Source organism: Setaria viridis, chromosome 5, assembly GCF_005286985.2.
Source record: "Setaria viridis chromosome 5, Setaria_viridis_v4.0, whole genome shotgun sequence".
Taxonomy (NCBI): domain Eukaryota; kingdom Viridiplantae; phylum Streptophyta; class Magnoliopsida; order Poales; family Poaceae; genus Setaria; species Setaria viridis.
Genome location: NC_048267.2, coordinates 41,494,508 through 41,513,905, shown reverse-complemented (window position 1 = coordinate 41,513,905; position 19,398 = coordinate 41,494,508). Strand labels below are relative to the sequence as shown.

Below are 19,398 nucleotides of genomic sequence, written 5' to 3'. Positions count from 1 at the left end.
AACTTTGTCAAAATCGAACCAGCAGTCCAAAGCCCCCAAATTTTTTTTGAAAACCCCCAAATTTTGTCAAAAGATAATTTTTCAAAAAACACCCCAAACTTTGTCGAAATCGAACCGGTAGTCCAAAGGTCCCACAGAATTTTTTTCAAAAAACCTCAAACTTTGTCAAAATCCAACCTGCCGTCTAGGTGTAGATAGCCCTGGTAATCTTTCAAAAAAACCCCAAACATCGTAGGAATCAAACCCGCCATCCAAGGTCTCTCACACAATTTTTTTAAAAAACCCGTACTTTATCGAAATACAACTCGCAGTCCACAGACCTCTCTCACGCAGTTTCCTTAAAAAAAACCCTCTACCTTCAATGAAATCACCTCGCCGTCCAACCCACAAGTAACATAAATAAAGATGTAAAAAAATGATAGAGATGCAAACTGATAATTTATTAACTAATAAATCGAATGTCACTTTGGCTTATATGATGCACCCAGACCCTTTGAAACATAGAAAAATGATAAAATATATAAGTTAGCTTTTGTTGGCTTCCTTACAATCAGAGGTATCTAATAAAAAAATAAATCTAGGAAAAAAACCAACAACATACAACATCTCGATACGTGCATGAATTTATTTACAAGATACTTTTCAAAGTCCACTCTTTAACATTGCATAAATATTGTGTGCTCTATTTAACCATAAAAATATAAATTCCAAACCAAATAGATGGAGGACTATTTCTGTGCGGCAACGTCGCGCACTGTTCTAGTGGTTTCTGATAATTGTTCATTGATTGACTCTGGTTTGATCTCGCTTACATAGTTGCACCAGGCCAGAACGACGTTACACGGGCTCATCGCCCAAGACGGCACACAGGCCCGCTTCCCCTATTACATGGCCTCGGGCCCAACATAAATTGTGACATAACCGTAAGCGTCAACTTTTTTAATTAAACAGCCCCTGACGTCGTCATTGATCCTTTTGTTGGCTGAAGCTGCTTGGCCGTTAATTTTTTTCTTTTCAAAAAATAGCCCAATTTATTTCTTTTTTTTTGCGAGGGTAGTCCAATTTACTTCTCAGAATTATTTGTTTGTCCACTTAGATCCTGAATTCCTGATCAGTTTTTTCACTTAACACTTCTACAAAAGCCATATCACTTCATCTAATGTTACAAAATCTGTTCCTCAATCTTCTCTTTATGTTACAAAAAGGGCGAGAGAAAAACTGATTGAGATCAGAGATGCACTTTTGTTCTCTCTAGGAAGCGGGATTTCAAAGAAATTAAACTAATCCAGACTTCAATGTAAAAGGCCACCACTACCTATTATGGTTCACCAGCTGTATCCCCAATGGAAACCGTGGTTCAGTGTATTAGCCAGCAAAGCTGCAAGGTAATGGGATCAGTAGGTTAGTTTATGTTCAGAGTTACATCCGGCTGTGGTGACTAGCAAGTGTGATCTGCATCATCCATGACATAACCAAACAGAGACTGATTGTCTGTTTCTGTTTCTATAAGCTCACTGCTGACCTATAGTTGGCCTGCAAAAGAGGAGAGTTCAAAGTCATGAGTGAGGACGTCCTCAAACAGAAACTTAACTCTTCATATCTGGACGAATACGATTGTACTCCTCGCCACCAATAAAAACAGGGCAACCATCTCCCCGAATCTCCTCAAAAACCTCTGCCTTCTATTGACAAAGCCTCGGAACGGACGCCAGCAGCGGGCGCAATGCACGTTCTGATGCTACCATGGCTGGCCTTCGGTCACATCATCCCCTTCACCGAGCTCGCCAAGCGCATAGCTCGGCAGGGCCACCGTGTCACTCTCCTCTCGACTCCAAGAAACACTCGACGGCTCATCCGCATCCCTCCGGACCTGGCCGACCTTGTCCGCGTCGTGGACATAACGCTGCCGCGCGTGGAGCGCCTCCCTGAGGACGCCGAGGCGAGCATCGACCTCCCCTCCGACGACCTCCGCCCGTACCTGCGCGTGGCCTACGACGCCGCCTTCGCCGCCAAGCTGTCGGACATCCTGCAGGAGCCAGGGCCGCCGGGGAGGCCGGACTGGGTCCTCATCGACTACGCCCCGTACTGGGCGCCGGCGGCCGCGGCGAGGCACGGTGTGCCGTGCGCGTGCCTGAGCCTGTTCGGCGCCGCGGCGCTCAGCATCTTCGGTCCACCGGACGCGCTCCTGGGCCGCGGGAAGCACGCCAGGACGAAGCCGGAGCACCTCACGGGGGTCCCCGACTACGTGCCGTTCCCGACCACCGTCGCGTACCGCGGCTTCGAGGCGCGCGCGTTTTTCGAGCCGGCCTTGGTCCCCGACGACTCCGGCGTGTCGGAAGCCTACCGGTTCGGCAAGTGCATCGAAGGAAGCCAGCTCGTGGGCATCAGGAGCAGCGCAGAGTTCGAGCCGGAGTGGTTACAGGTGCTCGGCGAGCTCCACCGGAAGCCCGTGATCCCGGTCGGGCTTTTCCCTCCACCACCCACACAAGACGTCGGCGGCCACGAGGCGACGCTGCAATGGCTGGACAAGCAGGCGCCGGGCTCCGTCGTGTACGCGGCCTTCGGCAGCGAGGCGAAGCTGACAAGCGTACAGCTGCAGACAATAGCGCTCGGCCTCGAGGCTTCCGACTTGCCATTCCTCTGGGCATTCAGGCCGCCGGCCGATGCCAACGAAGGCAGAAGCGGGTTGCCGGAGGGCTTCGAGGAGCGGGTCAACGGCCGGGGGCTCGTCTGCCGCGGCTGGGTGCCTCAAGCCAGGCTCTTGGCCCATGAATCTGTCGGGGCGTTCTTGACCCACGCCGGCTGGAACTCCATCACCGAAGGCCTCGCCTGCGGCGTCAGGCTCGTGCTGCTGCCGCTGATGTTCGATCAGGGCATCAACGCGAGGCTTCTGGTGGAGAAGAAGGTAGGCGTCGAGGTGGCACGAGACGAGGAGGACGGCTCCTTTACGCCCAACGACATTGCAGCTGCCTTGAGGAGGGTCGTGGTGGAGGACGAAGGTGAGGTGTTCGGGAATAAGGTCAAAGAGCTCGCCAAGGTGTTTGGAAATGATGATGTGAATGATCGGTGCGTGCGAGATTTCCTCGGGTGCCTGTCGGAATACAGCTTACAGCAACATGGGTAGCTCCGTTTTCAGGGTTGGTGATGTCGAAATTTTGATAGGACCTTTTCAAAGGTTCACTACGGCTCACAAGTCACGACTCCCGGGGAAAATGCACAAAATCAACCTGATCGGGAGAAAATATATAGACAAAAGGGTGCCTTTTCATTTGGATGAAAATGTTTCAAAATTTAAATATGAAAAATAGTCGCGGATATTCGAAAATGCTACACAAATGGAGTATAGCGTTATCATTACAATTTATTTTTAATGCTCACTTTATATATTTTTTAAATTCCAAAACTTTTGAAATAAAGCGCACGGAGAGCCGCTGTTGACTGCCGCTGGTTAACCTGTCAACAGTCAACACCAATCATTCCTATCCGGCTGTCCCGGCCTCCCCGCCGCCAACGCTGCACCACCCGTAGCCGCCGCTACCGATCTAGCCGCCCTCCCTGCCACACACCTGAATCCGCCGGAAATCCCCACATCCATTGTTCGTTGAATTGGTCCAGTCTGTGCTGTGCAAGTGCAACAGCACTGTTGTTGGATCATGTCGGCCGGGCTAATTTTATTTTTTCCTCAACTACGGGTGCGAGAGTACTCATAAAAAGTGCAGTGATATGCTAGCTTAGCCAGCAAAGCTGCCAGGTTAGTGAAAGATGTCGTTTGTTTATTTGCAACGTTACATCTGCGCGTGTGGTGATTCGTCAGCTGTGACATGAATTGGATCCGCGTAATCCATGACCCAGCGGCCCTGATCGATTGGTGCTATTTTTATATGCTCGCTGCTTGCCGATTTGACCATAATACTACAAAAGGAGATTTCACACTAAGAGGTTGCTTGGATCCTACTAAACTTCAAGTACCTGTCACCTCAGATACTTGATAAGTATTAAATATAATCTAATTACAAAACTAATTGCACATATGGAGTCTAATCCGCGAGACGAATCTATTAAGCCTAATTAGTCCATGATTTAACAATATGGTGCTACAGTAACCATTTGTTAATGATGGATTAATTATCCTTCATAGATTCGTCTCGCGAATTAGACTCCAACTGTGCAATTAGTTTTATAATTAGCTCATATTTAATTCTCCTAATTAGCATCCGAACATCCTATATAACCCTGCTAAAGTTTAGCAATCGTATACAACACCGTCTAGAACTCTTCATATCTGCACATACCAACAAACACCGCAACCATCTCCTCCCTCAGTCAGAAAACTCTGCTCTCCATTGTCAAACTCAAAGCCGCCGTGATGGGGGACGCCGACGGCGGCAGCATGCACGTCGTGATGCTGCCATGGCTGGCCTTCGGCCACATCCTCCCCTTCACGGAGCTCGCCAAGCGCATCGCGCGGCAGGGCCACCGCGTCACGCTCCTCTCGACGCCAAGAAACACGCGGCGGCTCATCCGCATCCCTCCGGACCTCGCCAGCCTCGTCCGCGTAGTCGACGTCCACCTGCCGCACGTGGAGCGCCTCCCGGAGGGCGCCGAGGCGAGCATCGACCTCCCGTCCGACGCCCTCCGCCCGTACCTGCGCGTGGCATACGACACCGCCTTCTCCCACAAGCTCTCGGACATCCTGCGGGAGCCGGGGTCTGAGAGGCCGGACTGGGTCCTCATCGACTACGCCCCGTACTGGGCGCCGGCGGCCGCGGCGAGGCACGGCGTGCCGTGCGCGTTCCTGAGCCTGTTCGGCGCCGCGGCGCTCAGTTTCTTCGGCCCGCCGGAGGCGCTCATGGGGCGTGGGAGGCACGCTAAGACGAACCTGGAGGACCTCACCGTGGTGCCCGACTACGTGCCGTTCCCGACCACCGTCGCGTACCGCGCCTTCGAGGCGCGCGAGATATTCGAGCCGGGCTTGGTCCCCGACGACTCCGGCGTGTCGGAGGGCTACCGGTTCGCCATGGCTATCCAGGGGAGCCAGCTCGTGGGCATCAGGAGCAGCGCGGGGTTCGAGCCGGAGTGGCTGCGGGTGCTCGGCGAGCTCTACCAGAAGCCGGTGATCCCGGTCGGGCTATTCCCTCCGCCACCAACGCAAGACGTCGCCGGCCACGAGGCGACGTTGCAGTGGCTGGACAGACAGGCGCCGCGCTCCGTTGTGTACGCGGCATTCGGCAGCGAGGCCAAGCTGGCAAGCGCGCAGCTCCAAACAATCGCGCTCGGCTTGGAGGCTTCCGGCCTGCCGTTCCTCTGGGCGTTCAGGCCGCCGGCCGACGCCGGAACCGGAGAAGGCACGGCTGGGTTGCCGGAAGGCTTCGAGGAGCGGGTCGATGGCCGGGGACTCGTCTGCCGCGCCTGGGTGCCGCAGGCTAGGTTGCTAGCCCATGAATCGGTCGGTGGGTTCCTGACCCACGCCGGCTGGAACTCCATCACCGAAGGCCTCGCGCGTGGCGTCAGGCTGGTGTTGCTGCCATTGATGTTTGATCAGGGCCTCAACTCCAGGCTTCTGGTGGAGAAGAAGATCGGCGTTGAGGTCGAGCGCGACGAGGACGACGGCTCGTTTATGCCCAAGGATATCGCAGCTGCTCTAAGAAGGGTCATGGTGGAGGACGAAGGCAAGGAGTTCGGGACGAAGGTTAAGGAGCTCTCCGAGGTGTTTGGAAATGACGAGGTGAATGATCAGTGCGTGCGAGATTTTTTCAGGCGACTGTTGGAATACAGCAAGCAGTAAGAAAACGATAGTACCATTTCAGGGCTGTAGGCCATGCACTATTTGCTCAGAAAAGGGCAAGGAAAAGGAAAGGTTATCGTGCCATTTTTTAGGCCATGTACTAATTTTGTGCCATTATTTCAAATAAAGACAGAAAAACAATGCGGAGTTATCGTACTGTCGAAGAAAGCATCTTTTGGTTTCCAATCACAAGGTAGGCAGTCTTGTCTGAGAATTTCTGAAGCGCTTGACATCACAAGTCAATAAACCGTGCTTTTCCAGTGATAACGAAAACTGCTTGATTGTGTGCTCAGCCATTATCCGAGATCAACGGCTCACTGCTGGTTCACATAATCGAAATTGCCACCTCACGTCACTCAACATCAACCTCTGCACAGCCACGCGACCAATCCTTGTCACTGAATCCCACGGCTGTATGAATGATCAATGGTTCAGACTTTCAGAGCTGTTCACCGTGGAAGCCCCAGTAGTGCCTTGTGCTGTTCATGTACAAGTCGCAGTCTTGGGACTTCGACATCCTAGGAAGGTGGGCAATGACCCCTAGCAAAGGAGAACCGCGCCACAGCATATCCTTCTTGCCCAGTAGCCCCATCCGTCAAATGATATATGTGCATGGTGGAGATCATCGTAGAGCTCTGTGCAAGGTATCTTCCTCCAACTCCTGCAAGGCCCCAGGAATCAGCACCTCTACAAAAGGTGGGCGATTGGGTGCAGCATATACAATCAAGCAGCGCTAGGCTAACCAAGCTATTCGGCTAATGCAAACTATAAACAAGCCAATATTGTATTGACTAATGCAAAATTGCAGACAACAAACTAGCATTTGTCAAATGGAAATCATTTATGAGCTTGGTTGAAGTTAGGAAATGGAGATCCAGGGTGAACTTACAGGAACCAGCAGCAAAAATATTAGCACTCTGCGCTTTTACTCTTGAGATTTGTATCAGCAATCACCTTCCATCACTATCCCTGTGATCTCTCAGCTTGGAGTCTCTAATATATGACAAACTCGGTGGTCTCTTGAGTCTCGAGGCAATCGGCTGTAAACTGAACCACAGAGGTGGTTCTGTAGAGCGTGTCCACATGTTGATCTCAGCCAATGAAGTTGCTTCCGTCTGGATAAGTCACTGCTATCTCGATGGCAGGTTGAAGACAGGAGGGCAAGAACAATGCACCCAAAATGTTATAGCTTCATGTTATCTGGAAATGAGATTGGCATCAGATATACAGAAGTGTCTATATAAACAACTGTACTGGCACGAGAGCATCCAACTAAGTTCAGTTTTGTTTTGTCTGAATTGAGAAATCTACACAAACGATTTTTTCTTTCTGGTTACCCAAGTCCCAACATAATTTTCATGTGTATGGAAATGAGAAACAAATTGGTAGACAAAATGAACTTGTGGATTAAAGCAGCTATTTGAGGAAAGTAGTTTGTCCCTCCATTGAGTTCTGCTGTTCTCATTGCTTGTTCACTTACATCAGAAGCGGAGGCTGTCACATAAATTAATTGCTGTGGTTTATCAATTATTTCAGCAACTGATGGCTCCACATCTCATAATAAAAGTTCAAAGTATTTTTTTTAAGCCAAAGGAGTAAGACTTCGGAATTATGGTGGATCGAGAGCAAAACTTTTGGTTCTTAAGACATATCAAATAAAATGATTCTGTCTCTGGTAGCTACAAAAGTATTTAGAAAACTGTAAAGCAAGCCAGTAAAGAGAGTCTTGATAACAAGAGAAAACAATGAACCCAACAAAGATGAAAGATGGGATGTTCCGTTCATTTTAGAGGGAAGTCCTGTTCACTACTTTTTGTATCTGAACAGAAACTTCATTTCCTATAAACTTATACTATGAGCTCCCACTGGAGTATAAAGTAACAGCTTCCAAAACTATGGTAATGAATCCACATCCAAATCATCAGGTTGGAGCTCTTTTAGCTTCCCATGTAATGAAAATCTGCAAAACTATGCTTGCTTCCTCCTTAAATGAATGAGCAGTGCTCCAGCTTCCTTTTCAAAAGAAAAAAAAGGTCCATCTTGCCATCAGCATAGATGTAGTGGAGTATACTTTACATCCAGTCCATGCAGTGCTTGTCAGTAACATTACACAGACCTGAACAATTTCTCTCATAACATGGACCAAAGCGTTGCCATCCATCTAGTGGAATCTGGGAAATTAGATTTGGGATTTTGGGTACACTAATATAGTGAGCTGCTGGCACTACTGATGGATAAAGAGATTTACATTATTCTTTCCTTGTTAAATCAATCAAATAAACTCGTTGTCTTCCCAGCCACAATTGTGGGGATAAATCCCGCAGCAGCTAAAAATTGCAGATATCATATGATTGTACAGTAGTGTTGGAGCCCTCATCTGTGTCTAGTTCATAGCAACATGTATGGAAGCTGCAGATATCATATCATAAAAAGACGTACACCTGAGAACAGAACATATAAAATAGCCCAACTCAAACAAAATCCTAGTTATGACATTACACTGTACTCCTAATCAGAGAAAAAAGCAGGAAAAATACCATCTACATTTGTTGTATGCATCAGATAAGATACTATTGCCGTCTACATTTTGTTTTTTGCCATGACAAACAAACATCTTATGTAGAACTAACAAAAGGTGAGACTGCATCCACATCCATGCAACTTCTGGTAAACCAAACCAATTCCGCCAAATTGATTGCAAAAGGCACGCTTAGTCTTTACCTCTGCTCCTAGGATTGCGTGGCGTTGATCCCAGACGGCGGCGTCGCGGCGCGGAGCGAGGCGGGCACTCGGGGCAGCTCCCGAGGACGAAGGCATGGTGGTCGAGGGGCACGACGAGGGTGCGGCGGCCACTGCGGAGCTCTGAAGCTCCCTCACGGCCCACCTGGTAACCCCACGGCACCGCGTCGCCCCGCCGCTAAAGAAGGCGAGGGAAGGGGATGAGGGCGCGGAGTCCCGTAGACACCATTTGTTGCGATATCAGCGATGTAGGTTTTGATCACGTTGGCCACCGCTGCTGCACCGCCTCTTTCGAGATCTCCCCGGCGTCGCGCGAGCAGATTATTGGCGGTTTCGTCGATCAGCTCTGCCGCCGGCGGCGGCGCCCGAATCGTCGCGCACGGACGGGTTCGTAGTGGCCGGAGTTCGCGATCCAACTATTTTCTTAAAACTCCCGGATGGCGACTATTGATCGCGATGCAATTATTTACAAAATACTCCTAAATTGGATCGCGACTAATCGAGATCCAATTATTTTCATAAAACCTCTAACCTCAATCGTGAACTATTTCCATAAAACTCCTGCGATCCTTCGCGGTTTTTACGGTGGCTGCTTCCCTTCCCCGACGAGAAAATTGCAATTATAGGACGTGAACGGATGCGCTTCGGTACTATAGTACTCCAAATATCGACTTCGCTAAAATGATCCTTAAAATATTGGCACTTTATTATACATGATATTTGAACTTTTTAATCACTTTTCTAAACTAAAATACATGTATTTTGCCATATGACCATACTGTGCCTGAGCGCCGCGACCCTGTGCGTCCGCTGGACGGCGCGGTTTCTGGCGGGGGTGCTCCTCGACCTCGCCCTCACCCTCGCCTAGGCCTGCCTTTGCCTCGCCGCGCTCACCGCCGCCTTCACCCGCGCCCTCACCCTCCTCCGCCTCCCGCTCCCCTGCACCCGCGCGCGCCCGCACCTCCCCTGCATCCTTGACTTCCTCGCGCGCTACCCGCCTCGCACCCTCGCATCCATCCACGCCGCTCTTCGCACCCGCTTCCCCTTCTCCGGCCCCACCACCGCCGACCACCCGGAGGAGGAAGCCGCGAAGGAGGAGAAGGAGTGGGCCGCCGCCGGTGTGGAGGAGGAGGCCGAGGTGCGCACGGAGTTGCAGCGGAAGCTCGAGGAGGAGCGCAGCGCCGCGGCGTCGGCGGCCGAGGAGGCCATGGTCATGATCCTGTGCCTGCAGAAGGACAAGTCCGCGCTCGAGATCAAGGCCCGCCAGCAGCGCCGCACCGCTGACGAGCGTTGTGCCTTCTACGAGGACGAGGTCGAGGAGCTCAGGGACATCATCCTCAGAAGGGCAATACGGTCACATCATGGCAAAATACATATATTTTAGTTGAGAAAAGTGATTTAAAAAACCAAATGTCATGTACAACAAAGTGCTAGCGTTTCGAGGGTCGTTTTAGCGAAGTCGATGTTTGGAGTCCTATAATAGCGAAGCGCATTGTTTTGCGTCCTATAATTGCAACTTTCTCTCTGGCGACGGCGAGAGCGGCGCTCGCCATGACTAATGGACGCCCGCTCCTCCTCCACGGTTCCGCCATTCCGCGCTCCCGTGCCCTCCTTGTATCCCCGCACACGCCCCCCTCCAAATCCGTCTCTCCATCGTGGCGCGTTGCATCCCTCCTCCCCACCGCTCCCCTGGCCTACTCCACCGACCACCATCACAGCAATCGTAGAGGAAGAGGCTGAGGAGAAGGAAAGGGAATGCATTGTGGAGGATGGGATAACTACGAGGAGCATATGCGTTGACGACCACTTCAGAAGTTCAGAGGCCGGATCAGATAAGGCTCATGAGGATTACAGCCCTGTTTGTTTCCACCCTCCTAAAATTTTAGCTCTGTTTGTTTCCACCCTCCTAAAAATTTAGCTCCTAAAAAGTGACTAAAATGTGACTAAAGAGCCAAACACTCCTCCCAACCGCACCCTCCCCGACCCCGCTCCCTCCCTCCTCCACACCGGCGCCCGCAGCCTCTCACCGGCAGCCGCGCTATCCCTCGCCGGATCCGCCGCCCCCGCTCCCTTGTGCCGCCGCACGAGCCGGCCGTGGCGCCCTGCTCCTCCTCGACACCGGCTGCTCCCCCAATCCGGCCGCCGCTCGATCCGCCATCGACACTGGCTTCCGCGACCAAGAACCGCCGGTCGGGCCTCCCCCACCGGATCCCCGCTGCCGCCGGATCCGGGAGAGGGAGGACCGGAAGGGGGACGGCACCGCCAGGGAAGAAGAGGAGGGGAGGGGCGCGGCGGCCGGGATTGGAGGGGAGGGGGCGGCGCCAGCGGGAGGAGGGGAGGGGGCGGCGGCTGGGGAAGTAGAGGAGGGAAGGGGTGCAACGACCTTGATTGGAGGGTAGGGGATGACGTCGGGGAAGAAGAGGAGGAGAGGGGGTAGCGGCCAGGGGAAGGAGAGAGGGGAGGGACGCTGGTGGGAGGAGGGCAGGGGGTGGCGCCGACGGGAGGACGGTGCGCCAGGGGCAGCGAAAGGGCTCGGGGCCGGGAGGGGAGGGGCAGGTGCGTGTGTGCGTGGGGTGGGGCGGGGAAGAAGAGGCTCCAGGCAGAGAAGGAGCATGGGCATGGGGGAGGGCAGCATAGTCTTTTTGCCATAGCATTTATTGCCTTTAGTCAGTTTTAGTTACTGGAACCAAACAGTCTTTTAGAAGATGATTGTAACTTTTTAGGAGCTAAAAGTTTAGAAGGGTGGAAAAAAACATGGCCGTACCTCTGTTTTCAAGCGGCAGCAGAATCCGTTTTTCCAGCGACACCTCGTCATCCTCCGTTCTCGCCTTATTTTAGGTCAAGGATCCCTTTTTGCTGTTAACAGGCCCATCTCGTGCAGTTGTGTTGATCAATCCGGTTGTATTTGAAGTTCAACTGAAAGCAAGGGGCATAACTGAGTCTGAAGATAAAATGCTCATCTTCATCAGTGTCTTTTATGCTCCCAGTATGCCTGTGGCTATTTGGGTTATCCTCCTTGCATGATTACAAAATCTTTAGATGGAAACCGGAGCGAGCTTGAAGTTACATTTGCACTGCTTTCTCGATCAGTTGAGGCTACTTATTTCCGTGTCGAAGTTGTCTATGGGTCATGGCCAGATCATCTCCGAGGACTTGTTGTCACACGCACGACCAGTCTCGATCGGGATATTGTGCTCGTAGATTCTCGAGATGGAGGAATGCCTATCGGTGGTTTTGGTGTGTTTGGGCTTTCAAGAGGGGTTGTTTCTGTGGAACTATACGGAGCGCTGGAAGTTGATTTAGTGGTTTTACAAGCTGATGGCCATGGAAACTCATCTGTTTTTGCGAAAGGTCAGGTTGCTTTCGTGCCAAATAAGGACAGCGTCAGTTATGATACATGCGATCTTGGCTTTTGTAAGATCAAAATCACCGTTGGTTGGTCCCTTCTCGCTCCAGTGGATCTCGAGCGGCTGGATCGTCGTTTTGTCGAAGTCTAGTACTACACTCAAGGGACTGTTTCATCCAAGAAGGCGTTTGTTTGGTTGCAGATTTGCCTATTTAACCTCACCGGGTGCTTTACAAATTACAAGGCTGTCAAATCTCTAGTCAGACTTAGCCTTTCAGCTGTATACCAATTACTTAAAAATCAATCCAACTTTTAATTGTCTACTATATGGATCAATATCTATCGTTACATATTTGGTTGTTTGTGGTCTACTTTGTCGGTCTGCATGTCTGCGTTTCCGTGCATAAACATTAGCTACCTGTGAGGTCAAATGTTCCTTTTTTTTTTCATTGACGTTCTTGTCAAGAGAAGGACATAATGATACGTACGGAGAAATTGGCTGGTTTAGTTTGGCAAAGATTTCATTCAGGACGAGGGCGTCGGCAGTGTCATGTAGCTGCCGGCGAGACTGGGCCCGGGCGTGAGGAAGCACGGCAGGACTACACAGAGAAAGAGAAGATCTCGACAGTGAGGAGGACTACAGGAGAACGAACGCCGCCCTGACCTCAAGTTCAGAGTTCTGGATTGGATTGAAGATAGTTGTCTGAATCGATACCAAAGACACGCAGCCACGCAGGGCCCACTTGTCATACACACAGAAAGCACACCTACTACTTCTTGTGTTCAGTAAGCGCTGGCGTATTCCCTGTAGCCGCATTCTCAGCATCTTCATGACCATCACCAGTGGTGACATGGAGAACTGGCCCAAACCTTTCTTGCCAGCTCTCATGCGCGTGCGTGTCGATTGACGGGCAATGCTGTTCTCGAAGCTCAAACAGCAGTAGCCAGCAGCCATGTGCTTCCGATTCAGACACTCGGTGGAGTAATTTTAAATATATAGATCCTTCTACGCCCTTCATTCTAAAATATAGATTATTTTGATTTTTTCAAGATACATTGATTTCGTTATACACCTAAATATATGATTATATGATTATGTCTAGATATATAACAAAGTTTATGTATCTATAAAAGTTAAAACAATCTACATTTTGGAGAGGAACGAGTAGTTGAGATGCTATTTTCTGCACCTGTGTTGTCAAAATCCTACTAAGCTTGTAGAAATGTACAATCATGCATGTGTCGTCGAAGTTCTTTTAAAACCAATGCGACAACTGGCAAGATTTTAAGAAGCCCAGAGAATTTACCGAGAAGCGATCAGTATCGACAAGAATGGGAAAAAGAAAACACTTGCGTCGTCATCAGCATTCTCCTTCCAAATTCTGGGTGGGTTTCTACCTCGGTTTTCAAGCGGCAAGAGTTTGGAATTTTATAGCCGCTGCTCACATCAGCATGGGTGATGGTCGATAATCACTAGATGATTCAGCAGTCAGCATGCGTTGGCCTCTAGTGCTATTCATGGGTAAATTAACCTGTCAGCATTCTACTGCCTGTTCGAACCTCGAAGCAGCACTCGTCAGCATTCTAACGCGTTGGACACAAGCAAGCACAAACAGTGGGATGTCACTGGAAACTGCGGGCAGGGGGATCGAAAACTGTGTGCGATAGTGCGAGCAGTGGGTTTTCTGCTGGGTATAGGAGTTATCCGGGTATAGGACACGATCACACAGTTCGGCGCTGTGATCGTTATCCAGTGTTCGTGATTCAGCCTTGAGCCCTTGACGCAGCAGCGCCTTGCCAGGGACAAAAGACAAAAGGGGTGGTCTGATTGGTTACCGGATGGGCGCAGCCTGGCTCGGACGCCAGGTGCAAGCTCCAGCTGGCCTGGCTCGCCGGCTGCAGCAGCCTTTTGTTTGCTTTGCTCCTGTGTTCAGCTAGGTCGGTCGGAGATCACGTTTGGTTGCCTGTTCTGCGCTGAGTCAATTTACTTTCCCTCTCACAGCAAGCTCTTCCACGAGCTCATCCAAACTGTCAAATATGAAATATCGCGCCTAAAATGGTTGAGTGTCCTTAAAATTCTAGATTTTATCTGAACACGGAGCAGAGCAGAACTTAAGGTGTTTGATACAAGGTACTAAATTTTAGCAATATCATGCAATGTCATATCGGATGTTAATTAGGAGAATTAAACATGAGCTAATTATAAAACTAATTGCACGGATGGAGTCTAATTCGTGAGAAGAATCTATTAAGGCTAATTAATTCATCATTAGCAAATGGTTACTGTAGCACCACATTATTAAATCATGGACTAATTAGTTTTAATAGATTCGTCTCGCGAATTAGACTCCATCTGTGCAATTAATTTTATAATTAAACTATATTTAATAGTATCAAATATCGACAGGTGCTAGCGTTTTTGAAATAGACAGCGTGTGCGTCCGCAGCTGCCACAATGCCACACCGGTAAGCCGGAGTTGCCCGACCGACGTGTGGCCCATATCTGTCATCGAGTCAACTACCCATCCAGATTTCTCTCCGAGGCTCCGAGCCTGCGGATACACACGACTCCAGAGCAAGCGAGCAGAGCACGAGCGTCCGTGGAGTACGTCACTTTCCACCGCCGCAGCTGGTTCCCACCACACACGCCTACAAAAAGGCACCCCCGTACCGCACGGCTTCCACCACTCCGGCACAACGCACGAGTACAGGACACCACCAGCGCCAGCGATCGCATCGCATCGCACCGCACCCGCACGCCCTCGCGGCATAGCAGATCAGATCCCCGCGGCGGCCATGGCCGGGAACTTCGAGCTCCAGGGCCGGCACGGCAAGTCCCGCGTCCGCGTCTCCCGCGTCTGGCGCCGCCCCGCCGCGGCGGGGGGCGACATCATCGTCGAGTGGAACGTCGCCGTCAGCGTCGTCTCCGACTGCCTCCCCTCCTACACCTCCAGCGACAACTCCGCCATCGTTGCCACCGATTCCATCAAGAACACCGTGCGTTCCCCCGACTCGTTCTTTACTTCCTTCTCTCTCGCGCCGCCGCCGAATCGGCTCTGCCGGCTCGTTTGCTGATGATTTCGTTCCGCCAGGTGTATGTCAAGGCGAAGGAGTGCACGGAAGTGGTGTCCATGGAGGAATTCGCCGTGATTCTTGGAAGGCATTTCACCTCGCTGTACCCTCAGGTATAGAATCTCGGAACCTGTTGTATCCGGATTTGCTGCTGAAGGGGGGAATTTTACGGGTCTTCTAATTTCGTGCTGTCGTGTTCGGGCAGGTCTCGGAGGCTACGGTGACCATCGTGGAGCGCCCATGGGAGCGTGTGGTTGTCGACGGAAAGCCTCATTCGCATGGTGAGCAAGATTCTCGGGGTTATCCCTACTGTTTGACTGAGGAAGAGCGGCGAACTTTTGGATAATGAATAGTATGGTGTTTTTCCGATAGTAGGATACTTAGGACCTGCCCAAATTGCAGTTTTGGCTACAAATTCAATTTCAAGCAATTGCTGTAGAACACGATTGATCGTGACAAAACAAGCAAATATGGCCAACCTCTTAGGAATCTTCCTTGGCTCCCATCACAGTTTGATTGACAACCCTATCGATTAGGAAGAGCCGTGAACATTTGGATAATGAATTGTATGGCGTTTTTCCAATAGTAGGATGGATACTTAGGACCTGCCCAACTTGCATTTTTGGTTACAAATTCAATTTCACGCAATTGCTGTACAACACGATCATGACGGAACAAGCAAATATGTCCAACCTTCTAGAAATCTTCCTTGGCTCCCCATCCTCATGCCTCTTGTTGAAATCTTCAATTGCCATTTGGCATCTTTGGGTGTGAGTCACCGATCACTTCCGTCTTCTGTAATAACTCTTGTTGCAAGGACCAGCCTAGTACTGGCCCCATGTGCAAGTGAGATGAATTGCAGCAGTGGAGTCAACGGTCAGTAGGCAATTTATGCTGAAAATGCAGTCTCTCTTTTCCATAACTTCCATCTATGTGTCACTCTCACTATCAACAACTTTGTAGTTTTTTCTGATTGTGACGCCCCGTCTTAATCCCTGAAATATGTTGGAATCTCAAAGGAGCAGAACTTAACACACTGGCTCACATCTTAGGGTGCTCTAGATTTTTCTAGTAGATATCTGAAAGAACTAATGTTGAATGGGCGCTAATCACACACATAAATTGCAAAGTTTGTTCCATCTCCAATTCTTTTAGACAATTTTCTTTGTTAATAATACCGATCATTAATACTAACTATGAGAGCATTTAGATTTTTGAAGTAATTTTCAGTTTCCAAATGTGTTCCAAATTAGGTAAAACTGACCTGTTACTATTAGCCTGTGGTCCATACCAGGAATCCAGGATCCCACCTATACCTGGATTCTTCCCAAGCTGTATCCATTAGTATATGTGCAAGGGGTAAAATGTGATGCAGACAGTTCTGTTTCATCTACTCCAAGAATCAATTATTTTACTATATAGTTGAATGACATTTATTGTCCTATCTAACATCTCATATTTATTTAACTTTCAAATGTCGAATTTCATATAAGGTTTGAGAGAACACTTATGCATGAATCTTTCCATAGTTACCTGATAATGCTACATTATGCACCACTGTTTATAGGGTTCAAAGTTGGTGTTGAGAAGCACAGCACAGAAGTCATTGTGAAAAAATCTGGAAGCTTGCTTATAAATTCCGGAATCCAAGGGTACTCTCTGCTAAAGACAACTCAGGTATCTCTTCAAATTCTTTTTTTGTGGTACTAGGGCCATCATTCACATATAAATCTACACCATATTTATCTTCAGCTCCTCTTTTCTGGTTGAGCTTGACTAGCCAGTGTGGTACTGCATCCTAGCCTGCTTAAGTTATGAATTGTGTTTTGAACTTGTGATATAGATTTGATAACAGATGGTGTTCCCATAGGCGCTAGGCGCTAGTCAAGCAGGTAGCACCTAATTGGCATTAGGTGGGCCTAGGGGAGAATAAATTGGTTTGGCAGGATGTTGTCGCATAGAGGAACATGCATTAGTGCAATTCACTCTCAAACTGGATTTATACAAGAACAAATATGCTACGTCTTACGCTTCCCTGATAATAGTTTCTTCATGTTCTGCTTTCCCTTGTGGCTTTTGTTGGTTGAGTTGTGAAAGAGTCCTACAGAAGATGGAGGTTGTAAGCTATGTGATGATTGCAGGGATTTAATACATTTCTCATGGGCTGGCACTTCGATGGCTTGAGTTTCACTAGATAAAAGTCTTAGATGAACTAGAGTTCTTCTCCAGTATCGAGAACTATGTTGCAAGCGTTATATGCTAAAATTGACTATCTTTTCTCAGTCTGGTTTTGAAGGGTTTGTGACGGATCGCTATAGACTTCTTCCTGATACAAGAGAAAGGATAGTAGCAACAGAAGTAACTGCTTGGTGGAGGTGACTCTCTTCCTGTCTACTGAGAAATTCTATTGCCAACTGTATCAAATATGAATAGATATACTGTTGGTTTACTTAACCTTCATTAATAATAGTGAATATTCAAAAACAAAAAATAGTCAGTTTCTCGGACCATCTTTAAATTTATAAATTGTTGGATCTACATACAGTTGACAAACAATGCTCTTCGGATGTCCTGGTCAAGCAATTATTGTAGTTCAGATTGTTGCCATTACCTTCTACTTTCGGAAATTCAAGCTGATAGGATCTCATGATACAATTCATAACTTTCTGCTTTGTAAAATAGCAAGAATGAGGCAGGGCCTATCCAGTTATATGTTATGGTGTTCTCCGTTCACCTTTTATTTTCTGTATCCAGGTATCCTTTTGAACATGTTTCGCAGCTCCCGTCAAAGCCGTTCTGCTTTACGCAAAGATACCAGGATGTAAAGAAAGTTCTGTCTGATACGTTCTTTGGCCCCCCTGATGTTGGTGTGTATAGTCCTTCTGTACAGAATACACTATACCTCATGGCCAAAGAAGTTCTTACGAGGTATATAACTCAAATTTTGATATCTCCTGTTTTCAGCCCCGTAAAATATGCACACAATTTTCTTTTGATGGGTGACACTGAATATTCATGCGTATTTCAAAGGTTCCCAGACATATCATCAATTCAGCTTAGAATGCCGAATCTTCACTTTCTGCCTGTCAACTTGGGGAGCAAAGAAAATCCATTGGTGAAGGTAAGACATCATTGTTTCCTCCCTGCCTATTGAATTACTCTCCAGAATAAAATGCGTCATCTCAGCTGTAGTTCACATAAATTCTTGCGCTCTATTTCTATTGGTTAGTGTTGGAACCCATCTAAACCCAATTTGGGGCTAAACAGAGGGGGAAAACGAGATTCAGCACTGAAAATGACGCTTCAGTTCGATTAAGAAAACAACCATTTCCAACAATAATATTAATAATATTTTTTGTTACCAAATAGGATTTTTTTTCCTAATAACTTTTTGCTGCTGCAGTCCATATAACCATTGTTAGATTCTTGCGTCAAATTAATACCTTGCCGCCATAATACCACGAGCCAAAATAGTTCAATTTTTTAATGGTACATGTTTCGGCAAGCTGTTTATGTTGGGCATTCTTCAATTTCATATCTGCTTAAACTGAAATATATATCTGTTTATTTTTACAGTTTGCTGATGATGTGTACTTGCCGACGGATGAACCGCACGGAACTATTGAAGCAACTTTGAGCCGTCCCATGTCAAAACTGTAACAATCTAGTGGTCAGGCTGGTGCGAAACTCCTGTTGCGTTTACCCAGCATTCCCAGGCCAAAATAAACAAGAACCTGTAAGGGGGGGTGGGGGGGGGGGGGGGTGACTATCATAACCCTTATGCAAAAGGGGTAATAAGTGAATAATCTTGTGTTGCATGTCAGCTGTAGACGTCCAGCTCGTGAAGTCCTTACCGTTGTAAATTTGTACATTATTTCTTACTTTCTTTGTATGAAATCTGTTTAACATCTTCAAAAAGCTTTGCCCTTTTTTTTCTTTTCCTTCTTTTAGATGATCATTTTTGTTTTCCTATTCATTCCTAAAATTATAAGTGCTCCCTCCATTCTTAAGATCCATCGAAATTAAATGCACTAACAAGATACATGGGCCATATGTACATTGGGTTCTTGAGCATTGGGCCTTTTTTTTTTCCTTTTGTGAAACCACTTCTTCACGGTCTCGAAGGGAGACAAGTAGGAAAGAATTCAGAATTTCAGACCGACTAGGTCGAGATCGACTGACCTTGCCCATTCGTTCTCTCACACCGTCACATCACACGGTTGGTCGCTTTGGTGGTCGTGTTGGGCTCGAAATGGAAACCATCTGCCTGCGACCTGCGGAGCGCAGCCGCCCGCCGCACATTCTGCGACCTGCTGCGTGACCGAGAGCACGTGTCCACAAGGACGCAGAACGTGGCCGCGCGGCGTGCGGTTTCCTCACATGCCGCAGCGCTAACAAAATGGGCAGCCGATACGCGCCCAACGGCCCAAGTGCGCCGAGAGCCTCCACTTGATCA

The 19,398-nt window shown here is 48.7% G+C and overlaps 3 protein-coding genes across 3 annotated transcripts; all 3 read left to right on the top strand.

The window, feature by feature from the left end:
* The first annotated feature begins 1,458 nt into the window (after positions 1–1,458).
* On the top strand, positions 1,459–3,271 carry LOC117855426 (putative UDP-rhamnose:rhamnosyltransferase 1). The gene has a single exon (XM_034737779.2). It carries the CDS (start codon positions 1,724–1,726, stop codon positions 3,122–3,124), a length of 1,401 nt encoding a protein of 466 aa, XP_034593670.1. The 5' UTR covers positions 1,459–1,723; the 3' UTR covers positions 3,125–3,271.
* A 975-nt stretch (positions 3,272–4,246) lies between these two features.
* On the top strand, positions 4,247–5,936 carry LOC117855090 (putative UDP-rhamnose:rhamnosyltransferase 1). The gene has a single exon (XM_034737365.2). The coding sequence runs from the start codon at positions 4,367–4,369 to the stop codon at positions 5,783–5,785; it is 1,419 nt and encodes a 472-aa protein (XP_034593256.1). The 5' UTR covers positions 4,247–4,366; the 3' UTR covers positions 5,786–5,936.
* Positions 5,937–14,548: 8,612 nt separating this feature from the next.
* Positions 14,549–18,878, top strand: LOC117858963 (uricase-2). Its single transcript, XM_034742124.2, has 8 exons — positions 14,549–14,867; positions 14,963–15,055; positions 15,148–15,223; positions 16,510–16,619; positions 17,226–17,317; positions 17,697–17,870; positions 17,973–18,063; positions 18,519–18,878. The coding sequence occupies exons 1-8, from the start codon at positions 14,667–14,669 to the stop codon at positions 18,600–18,602; spliced, it is 921 nt and encodes a 306-aa protein (XP_034598015.1). The 5' UTR covers positions 14,549–14,666; the 3' UTR covers positions 18,603–18,878.
* The last annotated feature ends 520 nt before the right edge of the window (positions 18,879–19,398 follow it).